The sequence below is a fragment of the Callorhinchus milii genome, unplaced genomic scaffold, assembly GCF_018977255.1.
Source record: "Callorhinchus milii isolate IMCB2004 unplaced genomic scaffold, IMCB_Cmil_1.0 Scaffold9, whole genome shotgun sequence".
NCBI lineage: Eukaryota > Metazoa > Chordata > Chondrichthyes > Chimaeriformes > Callorhinchidae > Callorhinchus > Callorhinchus milii.
In genome coordinates, this window is record NW_024704750.1 from 18,481,808 (window position 1) to 18,498,019 (window position 16,212).

General features: G+C 47.0%; 1 protein-coding gene across 4 annotated transcripts in view; it reads left to right on the plus strand.

The window, feature by feature from the left end:
* LOC103178452 (pleckstrin homology domain-containing family G member 3) overlaps positions 1-16,212 on the plus strand; it is a 74,793-nt gene that overhangs the window by 39,705 nt on the left and 18,876 nt on the right. For all 4 annotated transcript variants that reach the window (XM_007893202.2, XM_042337916.1, XM_007893201.2 and 1 more), the window contains exons 4-10: positions 5,902-6,002; positions 9,707-9,776; positions 10,093-10,139; positions 12,575-12,725; positions 13,449-13,580; positions 13,860-14,042; positions 14,952-15,044. In XM_007893202.2, coding sequence (XP_007891393.2) covers positions 5,902-6,002; positions 9,707-9,776; positions 10,093-10,139; positions 12,575-12,725; positions 13,449-13,580; positions 13,860-14,042; positions 14,952-15,044 — 777 coding nt within the window. The remainder of the gene's footprint in view (positions 1-5,901; positions 6,003-9,706; positions 9,777-10,092; positions 10,140-12,574; positions 12,726-13,448; positions 13,581-13,859; positions 14,043-14,951; positions 15,045-16,212) is intronic.

Genomic DNA, 16,212 nt, shown 5'->3' on the forward strand with positions numbered 1-16,212 from the left:
GGAATTGAACCCGGGTCCTCTTGCTTGTGAGGTGAGAGTGCTAACCACTATGCTACGCTACGGGACTCCACACCATCAAATGGATTATTTTCCACCTCACGTCCCTGACTCGGGGATGTGTGACTAACTGGTTTGAAAGGGAAGGAGCAGGAAATTTCACTATAGTAACCGCAGGCTGGAATCCTCATTCCACCGAGCTGGTCTTGGGCAGCAGTGGGATGTGAATACAATGCGATTGATAGAGCTGTGGACGGATACATTGGTACCTCCAGGGCTCTCAGTCACCAGCGGCTGTCACTGAGCTCTGGCCCAGGCCAAGAGGACACTGAGCTGTCAGACTAAGCCAGACTTCAGGGGTTAAACATTAATCGAGCTGGTTAAAACTCCGAGGCTTTCAATCAGAGCCACAAATCAGTCGTGAGGCCAGAAGAGCTTCCCCCTCGCCCCCACGCACACCAACTCTGCAAACATCGCCCTCACTGGAGCTGCTCATTCAAACAGTGTCTGTCGTGGGAGACTGATGGAGAATTCACACAAAAGGGAGTAGAAAACTGGAACTCTCTCCCCCAGAAGGCTGTGGATAGATATTGGATCAAATAATATTTTCAAGACTGAGGTAGATAGATTTTTGTTAGGTCAGGGTATTGAGGGATGTGGAGCAAAGGCGGGTAATTGGAGTTGAGGTACAGATCAGCCGTGGTCTCCTAGAATGGAGGAACAAGCTCGAAAGGTTGAATGGCACAGACATGGTCACACCTACACTATAATCACACACATACTATCAGGCCCCCACACACACACATCTGTACAATCTGTAAGGAAAGGCTAAAAACACTTGTGCGCACACATTCACCCACATGCACAGTTACACACAGGGACACAAGCACGCATACACACACAACTGCACACACCTGCAAATGCACCATTACATACACATGAGCATCTCGTGTGCACGCGCACAAACACACACACATAGACATGTTTCCCACATCCACACATAATAAGCCTTGTATCTGAACATTTCTGGGGTGATAGTCTGATCACTGCCCTGTCCCCAGTTGACACTGTGCCATGTCTTGCTCCTTGGAATTGAGTTTGTATGTGAATCTGTATTAATATTATTATTAATCTTGAAGGGGTTTGTTTATGGACATTCTTGCTCGTTCTGACGCTGATTGAAAGGCCCTGTGTAAATCCAAGTTGTTGTTGGAACGTTTTCGGGAACTATAGGAAGCCACTGAGCAGCAAGTTCACTGTGAGGCTGACTCAAGAATCCTGAAAATAGGATGTAACACAAGCCCTTAACTCTCCTCAGTGAGTGAGGGTAATTGCGGGTAGTGAGTGTGGGTCGAATCTGAGACCCTCCCTTTGGAGGCAGGGTGTGGTGCTTGTGGGTTGGGCGTTCAGCCAAACTCCCAGCTATAGCCAAGGCTGGCAGTTGCAGCCTGAGAGACTGAGCATGAGCTTGGCTGATACATAGAGCAGGAACCAGGAATCCGGACACAACTCACACCCCTGCTAGGCTTGTAAACTAGTTTGGAGCAGTTGCCTATAGACTCCAGCAGTTGCCCCAATGCAAACTGTGCCTTGGCGCTTGCCAACCTGCAAAGGGTCCTATAACGTAGTGGTTAGAGCACTCACCTTGCCAGTGAGAGGACCCAGGTTCGAAACCTTAAGCAAGTTTCCTTACTCCACACGCCTCTGTTTATCTAGCAGTAAGTAGGAACCCGATTGTTAGTTGATTGCCAGGGATAATAATCCCTCCCACTCCAAAGAAATTTGGTTAGTCAGTCCACGACACTGCTGCGTGCAATTGTGGAGTCCTGTAGCTCAGTGGTTAGAGCACTCGCTTTGCAAGTGAGAGACCTGAGTTCAATTCCAGGCAGAGGGCGAAACCTTGGGCAAGTTTCCTTACTCCACACAGAGCCTAATAATAATCCCTCCAAAAAGACAAAACAATAATAAATTGGTCATTTTCAATCCACGACTGTTTGTGAGACATTGCTGTGCGCAATTGGCTGCCGCGTTTGCCCACAAATATACAGTCAATTCACTTTACAGTATATTCTGTGAAGCGCTTTGGGACATCCTCCCGACATGAAAAGCGCTATATCAAATGCAAGGATTATTATTATTATTATAAACAGAATCAATCCCTCCAGGGAGAGAGTGCGCATTCCAACAATCTGCATCCATGCATCCCACCTACACCGTGTGAAGGTGGGATGCATGGAATTCTCAGTTTGGTTTGATGATGATGGGTTTCCGCAGGTGTCAGACACATGGTTGACTATAAAAAAATTGCCTGTTGGTCAGGATCAATCTGTCACTCAGTGGCCCCTGGACTCAGGCACCATTCCAATCCTCTTTGTTTCTCAACTTGGTGCTGAGCTACTGGGTGACCTTTGCCCAGTCATCTGTCTCGGCTCTGAGATTACAAAGTCGGACCAGGCCTGGAATGTATCCATTACCCTGTCAGGTAGGCAGTGTTTATGTGTGTTTAATGATGAGGCGTGTAGTCACGCAGAGCCAAGATGGGGGAGGGGGTGACTAAATGGGCAAAAACCTGGAGTAATCATGTCCTTAGATAGAATCTTTACGCTGACTAAACCTTACACAGGCTGGCCTCCCTGCCTCAGGAATATGAATGGATTATGCCTGACTGCACAGAAAGTCCTGTACCATAATGGGTAGTGAGCTCGCCTCGCAAGTGGGTTCAATTCCCAGGCAGGCGAAACCTTTGGCAAGTTTCGTTACTCCACACACACCTCTGTTTACCTAGCAGTAATAGGTAACCCTGATGTTAGCCGATTGCCGGGTAGGTTTCCTGGGTGTAATAATCCCTTTTAAAAAATTAAATAAAACAAAATTATAATAATAATTGGTCACTCAATCCACGATTGTTTGTGGGACACTGCTGTGTGCAATTGGCTGCTGCATTTCGTCCGCAAAATATAAGGTGAATTCACTATATAGTATATCTCTCTGTGAAGCACATTGACACGTCTCAATGATGTGACAACCCACTATATGAAATGCAAGGATTATTAATAGATCCTTCAGTGCCATGCAGTCCCATCCCTCACCTCGCACCACTTCCTGTAACAGTCCCCTTCCTCCACTACACTTCCTGTAATATTTCACTTCGCCCACAAAATATACAATCAATTCAGATTACAGTATATTCTGTGAAGTGCTCTGAGATGTCTTGAAGATGTGATAAAGCACTATATTAAATGCAAGGATTATTATTAGTATTATATTGCCCTTCACCACACCACTTCCTATTACATTCCCCTTCCTGCACCTCTTCCTGCAATATCCACGCCCCCCCTCTCCTCGCCGCCACCCCCCACCCCCCATTTCCTATAGCAACAACAACAAACTACTCATTTACTTTAACACCCCTAGTAGTTCATTTGGTTGGGCATCAACTGGAAGTTTTGGGGTTAAGTTCTGGTGCCCTTGGGACGTCCTCCCGACGTGAAAGGCGCTCTATAAATGGAATCTTGTTGTTGTTGGTGGAACCACTGAGCGCTACAGCCGAGAGTTGTGTGCTTGCCTCATAATGGGGTTGGCTGGGGTGGCTGGTGCCGAGACGATAATCCTGCCAAAGCCAGTTAAGTCCACGGTAATCCAAACCTCATCAGCTCCTCAGTCAGATGAAAAGAAAGCAGGAAAGGACCCCACATTATTACAGCACCTTATCATATCAAATGTCTCAGAGCGCTTCAGAACTAGTTTTAAGGGTAGTGACTGGGTATTTGTAACCCAAAGTGACAATGATTGGCACCAACGAATCTACCACAAAGTGCCATGAAGTGAATGACTGAATAGTCTGAAGGATTGGCCAGTAGACCGGGAAAAATTGGGATCTTTAACGCCCACCTAACCAGACATAAATTCTAGTTAATACCTCATCTGAAGAATGATACCAGCATTGCAGCACTCCTCAGCACTGGTCTAGAATAAACTCTGTATACCCATCACACCAGTGACAGGCTCCTATCACCTAACAGATCGATTTCAAGATCCTCACACTCATCCTCAAATCCCTTCATGCCAGGACACCTCCCTATTTCTTTGACCTGCTGACCGCTCCGGCCTCCTGCTTGTCCCTTGTGACCTCCATTCCATCATCGTTTTCAGCCAATATGCCCGAAACTCTGGAAAACTCTTCCTCGATCCCTCCGCCTTGCCCCCTCTTTCCCCATCTTCAGGTCGTGCCTGAAAATCTTCCTCTTCAACTGTGCTTATGGTCACCTGCCTCTGGCTCGGCATCAGGCTCTGCCATTGCTCGGGGGCGCTATATAATTGCAAGTTGTTGTTGTTGTTGGACTAGGAATTTGAGTCCTGAAGTGGGGTTTGGAGCTGTAGTCTTGACTCCCAAAGGTGAGAATGCTGCCAAATGAGCCAGGCTGATCGGGAAATGAGATAAACAAAGAGTCACAAGGGCAAGGAACTGGAGCTGGCAGCTCTGGGACCAGTCAGTGCTTACAACAACAACAACTTGTATTTTTTAGCAATATAAGGTGCTGGATAGTCAAGTCTTTGAACCTGAGCTGGGGGTTGGAATCAAGAGGGATGGGAGTGGGAGGGGATGGGAGTGGGAGGATATCCGAAGACCCGGTCGAAGAGGAAGGTCTTGAAGGTTTCAGGATAGGTGTGGGCAAACATTACATGGTGGTGGGGGTGGCAGAAGGAGGAAAAATCAGCTGTGTAAAGCTGGATTCCATCTGCTTCAGGCAGGTCTCCAAGGTTTTTGCTTTATATTTTCCCAGTGAGCGCCTTAGCAAAGATCATCCCTGCTGAGTTAATATCTGCAAAACTCTGTTCAGACAGTGTTGGGATGTTTAACACACATTAAAACAGACAGAACTTCTGCTTAATATCTCATCTGAAGGATGGTACCAGCAATCCAGCACTCCCCCAGCACAGTTCTGGACCAGAAACTCAAGTCCTGAAGTGGAGTTTGGAGTTGCTGTCTGACTCAGAGGCGAGAGTGCTGCCAACTGAGCCAGGCTGACCGGGAAGTGAGATAAACAAATAGTCACAAGGGCAAGGAACTGGATGGTGGCAGCTCTCAGTATTAAATGTTTGTGTCAGGAGCAGATCATCCGTTGAATAAGAACTTATTGGCAGAAGGAAGTTTTGGCCCAGTGCTGTAAGGGTTGAGGCTGTGTCTGCTTCCCACACACAACACAGTCTGTGCCTTTCAGCCTTGCTTTCCTAGCTGCCAGAGAGTTGATGACTACCTGCTGGAACCCAGCCTAATGTTTGGAAGGAAGCCTGGTTTCTGGTGGTGTTACGTACACAGTGACTTCATGAGCAACGGATGGAGTGAGGTGGATGACTGTAAAAGGAAGGCAAGGAAGTTTGTCCAGCTAATAGGTCAGCCACACGGACAAATTAGAATGCACGACTGTTTGTGGGACACTGCTGAGTACCGTGTTTCACCCACAAAATGCACAAAATACTTTCCAATATATCCTGTGAAGCGCTTTGAGACGTCTCAATGCCAGTTGCACACAGTAGAGTTCCACAAACAATCGTGGATTGAGTGACCAAATATATTTTTTTAAGGGATTATCTCCCTCGCAAAGCGATCCGTCAGTTGACTGACATCCGGGTTTCTACTTACTGCGAGGTAGACAGATGCATGTGGAGAAAACAAACTTGTTTAAGGTTTCACTCTGCCTGGGAATTGAACCCGGGTCCTCTCGCTTGTGAGGCGAGTGCTCTAACCAATACGCTATAGAACTCCGTGAAAGGCACTGTATAAATGCTGTTTGTTTGAAGTATTGTTAACGTATAAGACAATGTGTGTTTCTGTCTGCAGTGTGAGTGAGGACGGAGGGGTAGGTTCGTGCCATCTCTAATCCACCTTTTCTGATTGTCTAGGATTACTTGGGTTGCATCATCGATACTCCAGATCTGCCCACACGACCTGATCAAGTCTCCTCCCTCTTTGGCAACATTGAGGATATCTACGAGTTTAATAGGTACAGGGATGCGCTTTCATCCTCCCACACACGATCTCTCTCGGTCATTTTACTCATCATTTGTTTCAATCTTTCAGTCTCACGTTCCATTGCTTCCTTTTTTCTCTTTCCTTCCCCCTTCTAACTTCTGACCCCTTCCCACCCCCTGCCCCAATCTTCGCTCCACCTCCAATGTTTCCCACCCCTCCGCAATCTTCCCCACCTCCTCTTCAATCTTCCCCCAAAAGAAATCTTCCCCACTAAAGAAATCTTCCCTGAATAGATGGTCTTTCATCCCCCATTGGCTGTGGTCAGTAAGGAGTCAACACTGAAGAGCAATGTACAGTTTTATATTAAGGAGGAGCTGAATTCCGTGGGAAGACATTCCTTTCGCGAAACAATTCCTTTTCTCTCTCCTTTTTTGTAGAATCTGGAAAGTTTACTGCAAAAGAAGACAGCTAACCAGCCCATCGCTCTCCTACTCAAGCTATCTATTCCAATTCCCTGCTGTTTTCCCCTGTACCTATTAATCTTTATCCAATTTCCTTTAACATGCTGTTAGTGTGGTAATGCAGTCCCCCACAGTGGATAAACATTCTGACTCCCTTTTACTGAGGTGATAAACTCCTGGTCCAAACATTTGGGTTACTGAATTGCACCTTACTGGGTTGCTATGGCACCTTGTTAATCCACTGGTAGGAATCCACACTGTAGATCCCCAGGACATCATTAATTTTTATAGATGAAGTCTAGAGGGAGAGGCAGAGAAAGGGGAGGATGCAGTAGAGAAGAATGTGGAGGAGCTGGACATCACCGCTTAGGGAAAGTGCAGCAGAGACATCAAAATACTCCCTATGTTAATAAAAATCGCACGCGGTTTATTCATTAGCCAAAATCACATCAGCCTGACTGACACCTCTTAAACACTAAAGTTCATCTGCTCCACATAAGTTAAACTTCTCAAAACAGGCGCAAAATTGTCTTTTTAAACCCCAACTTACATCTTCAGGCGATCTTCTGACATCATCTCAGTCCTTCGGATGAGACGTTAAACCGAGGTCTCATCTACCTGTTCAGTTGGACGTTAAAGATTCATTGGCTGCCGCATTTCACCCCAAAAATACGCACTTGATCCACTTTACAGTATACCCTATGAAGCACTTTGAGACATCTCAACGATATAATAAGGCGCTTTATTAAATCCAAGATGATTATTATTATTACAAACCCTACACACTGCTCCCTAAAACTGCCTCACTGTCACACAGACTACACACCGCTCTGTAATGCTCTTAAATTAATTTACAAAAAAGCAAGCATTAAAATCAAGGCCGTATTTAAGAATTTTCCAATTTGTGGCCGCTCCTACACCCAGGCAGAACGCCTTTCTCCCCTATTTAGTTCAGATATGGCTCTTTCCATTAACCCCAGATATTCTGGATCTGGGCACTTGTCTGTTAACCTTTTGAGTGCTGGCTCTATACTCTGTCTGTTAACCCCCGAGGTGCTGGCTTCATATTTTACTCTACCTGTTAATTCATGGGGTGCTGGTTTCATATTCAGCTCTATATCTGATATTCTCTGGCTTACTGTACATATTAAGTGCTTGAAACAACATGCTCTCTCTGCTGTATTTGTATTTCTACTGAAGCTCTGGGATAATCAATCTGCACTTTCTCGTACATTGTTCAGTCTCACTATAATATACATTAATTTTTGCCTCCGGATAGGATATTTGTCTTCTCTGGTGGTGAGTTATGGACAAGTGCACGTTGTTTCTGTTTATTTATTTTCTGCCTTTTAATTTTTCCCTTCCCAACGTGACTGTGTCAGCATGCCTGCATGTCAGCCTGCGTGTGCATGTGTGTGGGCTGTCTCTCAGTGCTGTTTGCCCCCCCCTGCCCCCCTATTCCATCCACCACAGGTGGACAGACTCCAGTTCTTTCAGTCCTACTGTCTCCTATTCACTTATTCCTCCCCCCAAGTTCAATGAGGATCTTCCCAACAGAGCGATCAAGCATGTGAGAACATGCATGAGTCATCTATTCACGCATGTGTCTGCGTGTGTGTTTGGAACACAGGTAGAACAGTGCAGTAGTGTGGTTACAACAGCATGAAGAACATAGATCTCATTGTCCCACAGTGTCCTAACTGAACTACTCTACGTTGAAGCCAATAAACTTGTGGAATGGTTTGCTCAGAAAGACTATAGGCTGAGAGTGTTGACAATCTCAAAGTGGGATTAGGTGGGAATAAGGTGACATTGCAGACGGATGGATGGTGGCGTGAGAGATACCAAGGAACAACATTTAAGAAAATGGGACTACCCTGATGAATTAGAAGTCTTTCTAGGCTTGCCCTATAATTACTGGAGTTCTCTTTTGAATAACTCAATTACTGCAGCATCTCCTAATTTTGATCATTTCTCCGCCCCTGAAACAACACCGGCGAGGTTAGGTGACTGAACGTTGGATTTGTGACTAGCACCCTCTTGGTCTGAGTCCATTCAGCTCCTTCTCAGGTGAGCACTTGTGGACTGAAATTCCCATCAGTGATATGCGTAAGGGCTTTGGCAATAGCAACTGCTAATGCGGATTTGCCCATTATAATTGGTGATGGGTTGCCACATGTGTCAGACACCCAGCTGACCAAAACAAAATACCCATTATAATTGCACTGACTGGAATTTCAGCCCACAGGTGTGGGAGTGAACAGGCGGGTGGACAAACATGTGAGCTAAACCCCCACAAAAAAAAGTAGATGTTCCAACTGAACAGATATTTCAGGTAAGTTACACAGTTAAAGAACAATGTCAGAATTTTACAGGAATTCCTCAATAAGGTACCCAAGTTTCCAACAGGGAATAAGGACTCCTTCTGATGCCACCTACTTCCGGAGTGCAGTTCACTAGGTTGGTGGGATTTCCTGTCATAAGAACAGGAGTAGACCATTCAGCCCCTCGAGCCTGCTCTGACATACAATTAGATCATGGCTTTCCTTCCTTGTTAAGAAACCCTGTGTTTTCCACCCCAGAAACCTGGGGATTCAGATCAAAACAAAGGCTGATTAAGCTAATGACAGTTCTTATTAAGTGTTTGATTTTTAAAGAGTTCTCGATCTCTGCCAGTTCCAGGAAGAAATATTATTTTCTGTACAATGTAATAGAACAGTTTATATGAAGCCAGTGCATTGTCTGGAGCCAGATACTGTACATTCATGTAAATGATCTGATTACAATATATTTGAAAAGGAAATACTTGCAAATAAGTTAGATAGATGTCTGTGATATCTGTTAGCCCTGAGCATGCACTTCACTTCTCAATCACTTCACTGCACAGCAACACAGACCAGCAGTGAAGTCTGGGCTGTTGGCTGATCTCAGAAATGATTGTAGTTGGGGCTACAGTTGGCCGCAATGTCCCTGGGTTAGGGAGGGGACAATCAACAAGGTTTCCTTTTCCCAGTTGCTAAACTGCGCCCCTTTGTGAAATGTGCATGTGTGTGGATGTGGAATGATCTTAAGGTTTGGCTGCGATGCTCGAATCCCCTGCTAACTGACACGTGAACAATGACCACTTCAGTGAGTTATCAGGGGGCTGCTAAGGCTCAGTCAATGGTGCTCAGAACTGTCAGGAGGAGACGAGGGGAGGATATTAAAGGGTGGCGGAATGTAGCATTTGTTGGTGACTGATGTTTATTCTCTCTCTCTTGCTCTCGATCCACAGTGACTTGCTCCAAGACCTTGATAGTTGCAACCATGACCCTGTCGCCGTTGCAAAATGCTTTGTGGACAAGGTGGGTCCTATTTCAACCCAGGCTACAGGTGCCATGCCATTAACTTCTTTAAGGCATAGCAACGTGCTGTACCCATGGGGGAGTGGTGACTGGGCTGAGTTGGGGGTGTAGTGGTTGGGTTGGGGAGGTTGTTGACTTGGTCGGGGGAATTGGTGGTTGGGAATGCAGTGGTTGGGTTGGGACTGGGGGGGATGGTGGTTGGGTTGGGGGTGTGGTAACTGGGTTGGGTTGCTTAGGGGGTGTGGTGATGGTTGCACAGTGACTCGGTTTGGCTGAGACCCATCAATGACTGTCTTATTCCTCTTCTCTGTTGCAGAGCCACTATTTTGAGATCTACACTCAATACTGTACCAACTACCCCAAGTAAGCAGTTGCAAATTTTAGTTCCTATCATTCATGTAGTTACAGATTTAGCAATGCTTGGTGTACCACAGGGGAATACAGGCGTGGCCCAGTGAGGAACTGGGCCACACAGACCACAATTCCCATTCCCTGAGGAAAGGAGGCCAGATTTGCTGATCACTGTCCATCCAGTGACCCACGCTTATTATAAGTGTGTTAGTCCACCAACTCAACAACAACAAATTACATTTGTATAGGGCCTTTCACGTCAGGAGAACGTCCCAAAGCTCTGACAGACAACGATTTAGACCCGAGCTTGGGATCGGAAGGGCAGAGAAGGTGGTAGGAGGGTGACAGAAGGCGCGATCGAAGAGGAGGGTCTTGAAGAAGCCAAGGTGGGGTTGGGGCGCGGAAGAGGCAAAGGGATTGCGTGGTGGGAGTTCTGAAGGGTGGGGGTAGAGAGGCTGAAGGCCCTACTGCCAATTCACTGATTGTGAAGCTTGGCACATGGCTGAGATACTGGAAGGTGACTGGAGCGGGTAGCCAGAGAGGGCAATGAAGAAAAATGGCAAGAATACCTCTTTTAGGTGGCGCTGACACAGATTACAGATCTGCTGTACTGGGTTTATAAAATGAGGAAGGAGAGAGGTCACCTCATTGCTCTCTCTGAGATGTGGGCATCTGAAGGGTGAGACAGATCACAACACGGTAGACCCTGCTCTCTCACCTTCACACTCATCCCACCTGAGCGCAGAGATATTAGACCAGGTGGAACGAAAAGGGCACTAACTTACAGAAAAAGACTTTCACAAAGTCAATTTTAGCTAATTGCACAACAATAATAATAATCCTTACATTTAATATAGCACCTCAAAGCTCTTCACAGAATGTAGTGTGAAGTGTAGTGACTGTGTATTTGTTGGCAAACTCAGCAGCCAATTTGCACACAGCAAATTCCTACAAACGGTCATGAAGTAACTGACCCAATTTTATCTGGGAGGGTTTGTTGGCCAGGACACCGGGAGAGAGAAACAGTTTAATGTCTTTATCTGTAGGATGGCAACTGGGACAATGCAGCACCCAATCTCAAAGCGGGAAGTGTGGAACTGCTCAGCTTGGCTGTGTGTCTAACCCATGTCCAGCAATCATCCAGTACTTTCCTGCATGTGTCCGAAAGTTGTAGAGGAAATGATTTTGTTTCAGTTTTAACTATGCTGGTTAATTGCCTGGTTAGAGAGTGCCCCCTGCTGGATCAGTTTGTGTACTACACTAATCGGGGCGTGCCCCTCACTCCCCTTGCTGGTGTGTTAACCAAATTGCAAGGTCTTATCTTTGGGATTTTTTTTGCATATAAAAATCCTGTTGATTTTCCTGAATTTGCCTATGAGCACAGAACCATCCAATAATTTATACCCCAACAGCAGAGTGAGTGAATGTGCTACAAGGAGAGAACTTGTCTGGTAGTGTCAGCCTGGCTCAGAAGGGTGTGGGGATCAAGCCCTCCGTCAGTTCTTGGAATCACATAGTCTAAGCTGATGCTCCAATGCAGTGCTGGGGTCGTGTTGCATTGTCCCGAGATCCCATCTGCCTGTTCAGGTGGACGTTAAAGATCCCAGTTCTCTCCCCCGGTGTCCTGGCCAACAATCCTTCAAATAAAATTGGTCGCTCACTCCATGGCCATTTGTGGGACGTTGCTGTGTGGAAACTGGCCACTACGTTTTGCTCACAAATACGCAGTCAAAGACACTTTACAGTATATCATGTGGAAAAACTTTGAGACTTATCGACTACGTGATAATGTACTATATTAAATCCAAGGCTTTTGGGACGTCCTCCCGACATGAAAGGCATTATACAAATGTAATTTGTTGTTGTTGTTTGACCCGGCAGTGATCAACTCAGCTGACGTGGGTCTCGATGAAGCGTTAAGCACCTTGAGGCATCCTCACGACGTGAAAGGGATTATATCAACGTAAATTTGTATTGCGTTGTAATAATAATGCTTGCATTTGATATAGCGCTTTTCACGTCTTCTCGACGTTTCAAAGCGCTTCACAGAATAGACCGTAAAGTGAATTGACCGTATATTTGTGGGCGAAACCCGGCAGCCAATTGCGCACAGCAGTGTCCCACAAACAGTCGTGGTTTGAAAATGACTAATTTATTATTGTTTTGTTTTGGAGGGATTATTATTAGGCGTGTGGAGTAAGGAAACTTGCCCAACGTTTCGCCCTGCCTGGAATTGAACCCACGTGTCTCGCTTGCAAGGCGGGTGCTCTAACCACTAAGCTACAGGACTCCACAAACTGAAGTGGGAATTATCTCTGTCACATGGTCGGGAATGACCGGTGCATTACATTACTGTCACTGACTCTGCCCCCAGCGCTCTCTCCCTGTGTGGAGAGCGGCAGGTCACTGTGCACTCACAAGTTGATAGCGCACTCCTCTCCCTACAGCTCGGTGGCGGCCCTGACCGAATGCATGAGGAACAAGATCCTCGCCAAGTTCTTCCGGGAACGGCAAGCCACGTTGAAACGATCGCTTCCCCTGGGCTCGTATCTACTGAAACCCGTCCAGAGGATCCTGAAATATCATCTCCTCCTGCAGGTGACACACTCCCACATTCCCTCAGCCTCTGACACATGCGGAAACCCATCACCGTGCTTAAGAGTATCCAAACCAAGCTGAGAATTCCATGCATCCCACCTACACATGGAGATTCCAGAGATATTTATTGGAATGGAATGTGCACTCTCTCCCTGGAGGAACGCATCCTGCTTACCTAATTCCAGAAAGTATTAGGTGCAGGTTGGGAAAGAAACAAGGCTTTGGGCACCCCAGAATTTGCTTTGGAGTAACTGCTGGAGTCTAACCAGCTAAACCGCATGGCTTGCCATTGATAGCACTGCGTGGCAAGCTTTCCCGCTGCTTGTCCAGCTAGGACCACACTACCTGTTAGAGCATTGGCTTTCAGGGCTATCAGGAGCTGAATGGGAAGAGTCCCTATCCCCAAATCCTTGGGTCTACCCTCCCAAATCCTACCGATGAGCCAGGCTGGCTGTGCTGTCATCAGCAATGCCCTGGAATACTGTAGAGCCACCTGGCTCAGGAGGCGGACTGGAGACCCTCACAGAGGGCTGGCTCGATCCTGACATTCCATTGGCAAACATGTCACCTTGGAGCCAGTTCAGCTCCAAGGTGACTCCGCTCATCTCCCTCCTCCCTCAGGAGGAAAGTCACTAGTTGCCACAATCCCTCTCACTGAGGTCCTTCTGGATCTAGTTCCATGAGATGAGGTCAGTGACTGATTTGCTTCCTGTTTCTATCCAGGAAATAGCCAAGCACTTTGACGACAACGCGGAGGGATACGACGTGATTGAGGAGGCGATCGACACCATGACGGGGGTGGCGTGGTATATCAATGACATGAAGAGAAAGCACGAGCACTCAGTTCGACTGCAGGTACCAGAGACAGAGACCCCATCCCCACCCCAGAGACCCTCCCATCCCAGAGACACCCCCTCCCCCAACACTGTCCAGCTACTCACCTCACCCACCATTGTATGGTCTCTGCGGTACAGCTCCCCCACTCCCAGTGCTGTGTTCAGCATTGCCCTTTGTTGTTGCAGTGTAACGTGTCAGCCCAAGTCGGCATCCGCAAGGCAGTCAGAACCGTCCAGTCAAGAGTATTGCTTGAGGTCTGATCTCGTGTCGACTGATCTCTGTCTTGTCTCTTCCCAGGAGGTTCAGAGTCTGCTGATAAATTGGAAAGGGCCAGATCTGACGACGTACGGGGAGCTAGTCCTGGAAGGAACATTCCGGATTCACCGGGCGAAAAATGAACGCACTTTATTTTTATTCGATAAGGTCCTGCTGATAACCAAAAAACGAGGGGAGCATTTCATCTACAAGAGCCACATCACGGTACGCGCTCACGGGCTTCATGGGCTTCTTGTACGTAGAGGATAACATGTGGATCCCAGGTGTCAGCTATTGGACTGGGATTTAATCACAAGATCGGTTCAGATAATAATAATCCTTGCATTTGATATAGCGCCTTATCACATCTTTGAGACATCTCAAAGCGTTTCACAGGATATACTGTAAAGTGGATTCACTGTGTATTTTGTGGGCAAAACACAGCAGGCAATTGTGTACAGCAGTGTCCCACGAACGGTTTTAACGTCTCATCCGAAGGACATCATCTCTGACAATGCAACACCCCCCCACCCCCCAGCACTGCACAGAGTGTCATCTTAGACTATGTAATTCCACGTCCCGATTGGGGCATTGAATCCACAACCTTCTGACTCCAAGGCTGATTTAAATGATACATTTAATAATGTTTTCAGGCCCCATATCAGGGCATTTGACATTCCAGTGCATTGCCTGGTGAGGGGACTACATTATCAGAGGTGCCATCGTTCAGAGGAGATGTTAAGCCAACGTTGTGTCTGCCTGTTCAGGTGGATGTTAAAGATCCCACGGCACTATTCGAAAAGAGAAGGGAGTTTCTCTCTCGCGGTGAACTGGCCAAGAATCCCCCAAATTGGTCATTTACCTCATAGCTGTTTCTGATACATTGTCGTATGCAAAATTGCCTGCTCCGTTCCCGGTTTTAGGACTTTCAGTATTTCCTGTGAAGCACTTCGAGACGTCCTCCTGACATGAAAGACGCTATCAATGAAAGGATATAACTGGATCTCTGGGAATTTGTCACAGGCTGGGATTCTTTCAGTGGGGAGGTGGAGAGGGGAGAATTTGGATGCTTCCTGTGCCCTTGTGTACGTGTTCAGTTTGATGGTCTCTCTCGCTCTCTCTCTCTCTCTGCAGTGCTCTATGCTGATGTTGATTGAAAGCACCAGAGACTCTCTGTACTTCGGGCTGATGCATTACAAGAACTCGAAGCAGCAGCACACTGTTCAGGTACATGTTCTGGTGCCCTTGTAAGGTTTCCTGTCAATCTCTTGACACCCCCAGACAATTCAGGTCTACCCAGAGTGTCAGCCTGGACTGTGAGCTCAGTACAATACAAATGAGCAGCTTGACGCACAACCTTCTGACACCCTGCTGCCTATTGCCGACCATTAAAAGACAGACTTTCCACCTTTTTTCTGGTCAGCCGGGTGTCTTGACACATACAGAAACCCATCACCGTGCTAAAGACCATCCAAACCAAACTGAGGATTCCATACATCCCACCGACACAAGAAAGTTCCAGAGATAGATTGTTGGAATGTTAAGCTCCAAGGAAACCTTCCCACCCCCACCCCGACCTCTCATACCCCCCCACCCCTTCCCCAGAAGATAGTTGCCAGTTGGTCATTCAACATCCGACCAGTGCTGGTTTGAGCTGGCAGTTACCCGGAACTCCCTGCGAACTTCCCGGTGGGCAACACAGATCAGCATGAAATGCGTGAGAGCATTGCCACCATCTTCCTGTCTGCAGCTCGGACACACATCACTTCCATTTGAGCGCTGGTTCCACCAGTTGGAGCTGCGGAGTTTAAGCAGGCCGCAGGACTCCTTATCTAATTTGCGGGCTGAGGCTGGAGAGACCGGATGTGTGCAGTGACAAGCCACAGTGTGCCCAGGCTGCTCCACAGCTCCCCATTCCCACTGATCAGCTCACTTGATCTACCTCAGCGTAAAGTAGCCTCAACAGGTCCTGAGACATTCCCACAGCACTCCCAGTACATTAAAGTACCCCAGGGATAATAATAATCCTTGCATTTGATATAGCGCTTTTCACGTCAGGAGGACGTCCCAAAGCGCTTCACAGAACACACTGTAAAGTGAATTGACTGTATATTTGTGGGCGAACGCGGCAGCCAATTGCGCACAGCAATGTCCCACAAACAGTCGTAGATTGAAAATGACCAATTTATTATTGTTTGGGGTTTTGGAGGGATTATTATTAGGAGTGTGGAGTAAGGAAACTTGCCCAAGGTTTCGCCCTGACCTGCCTGGAATTGAACTCAGGTCTCTTGCTTGCAAAGCAAGTGCTCTAACCACTGAGCTACAGTATGTGCCTGAGAGTTTGAGTGAGGAAATGAGTGCTTAAGTGAGTGAAGTGTGAGCGAGCAAGAGTGTG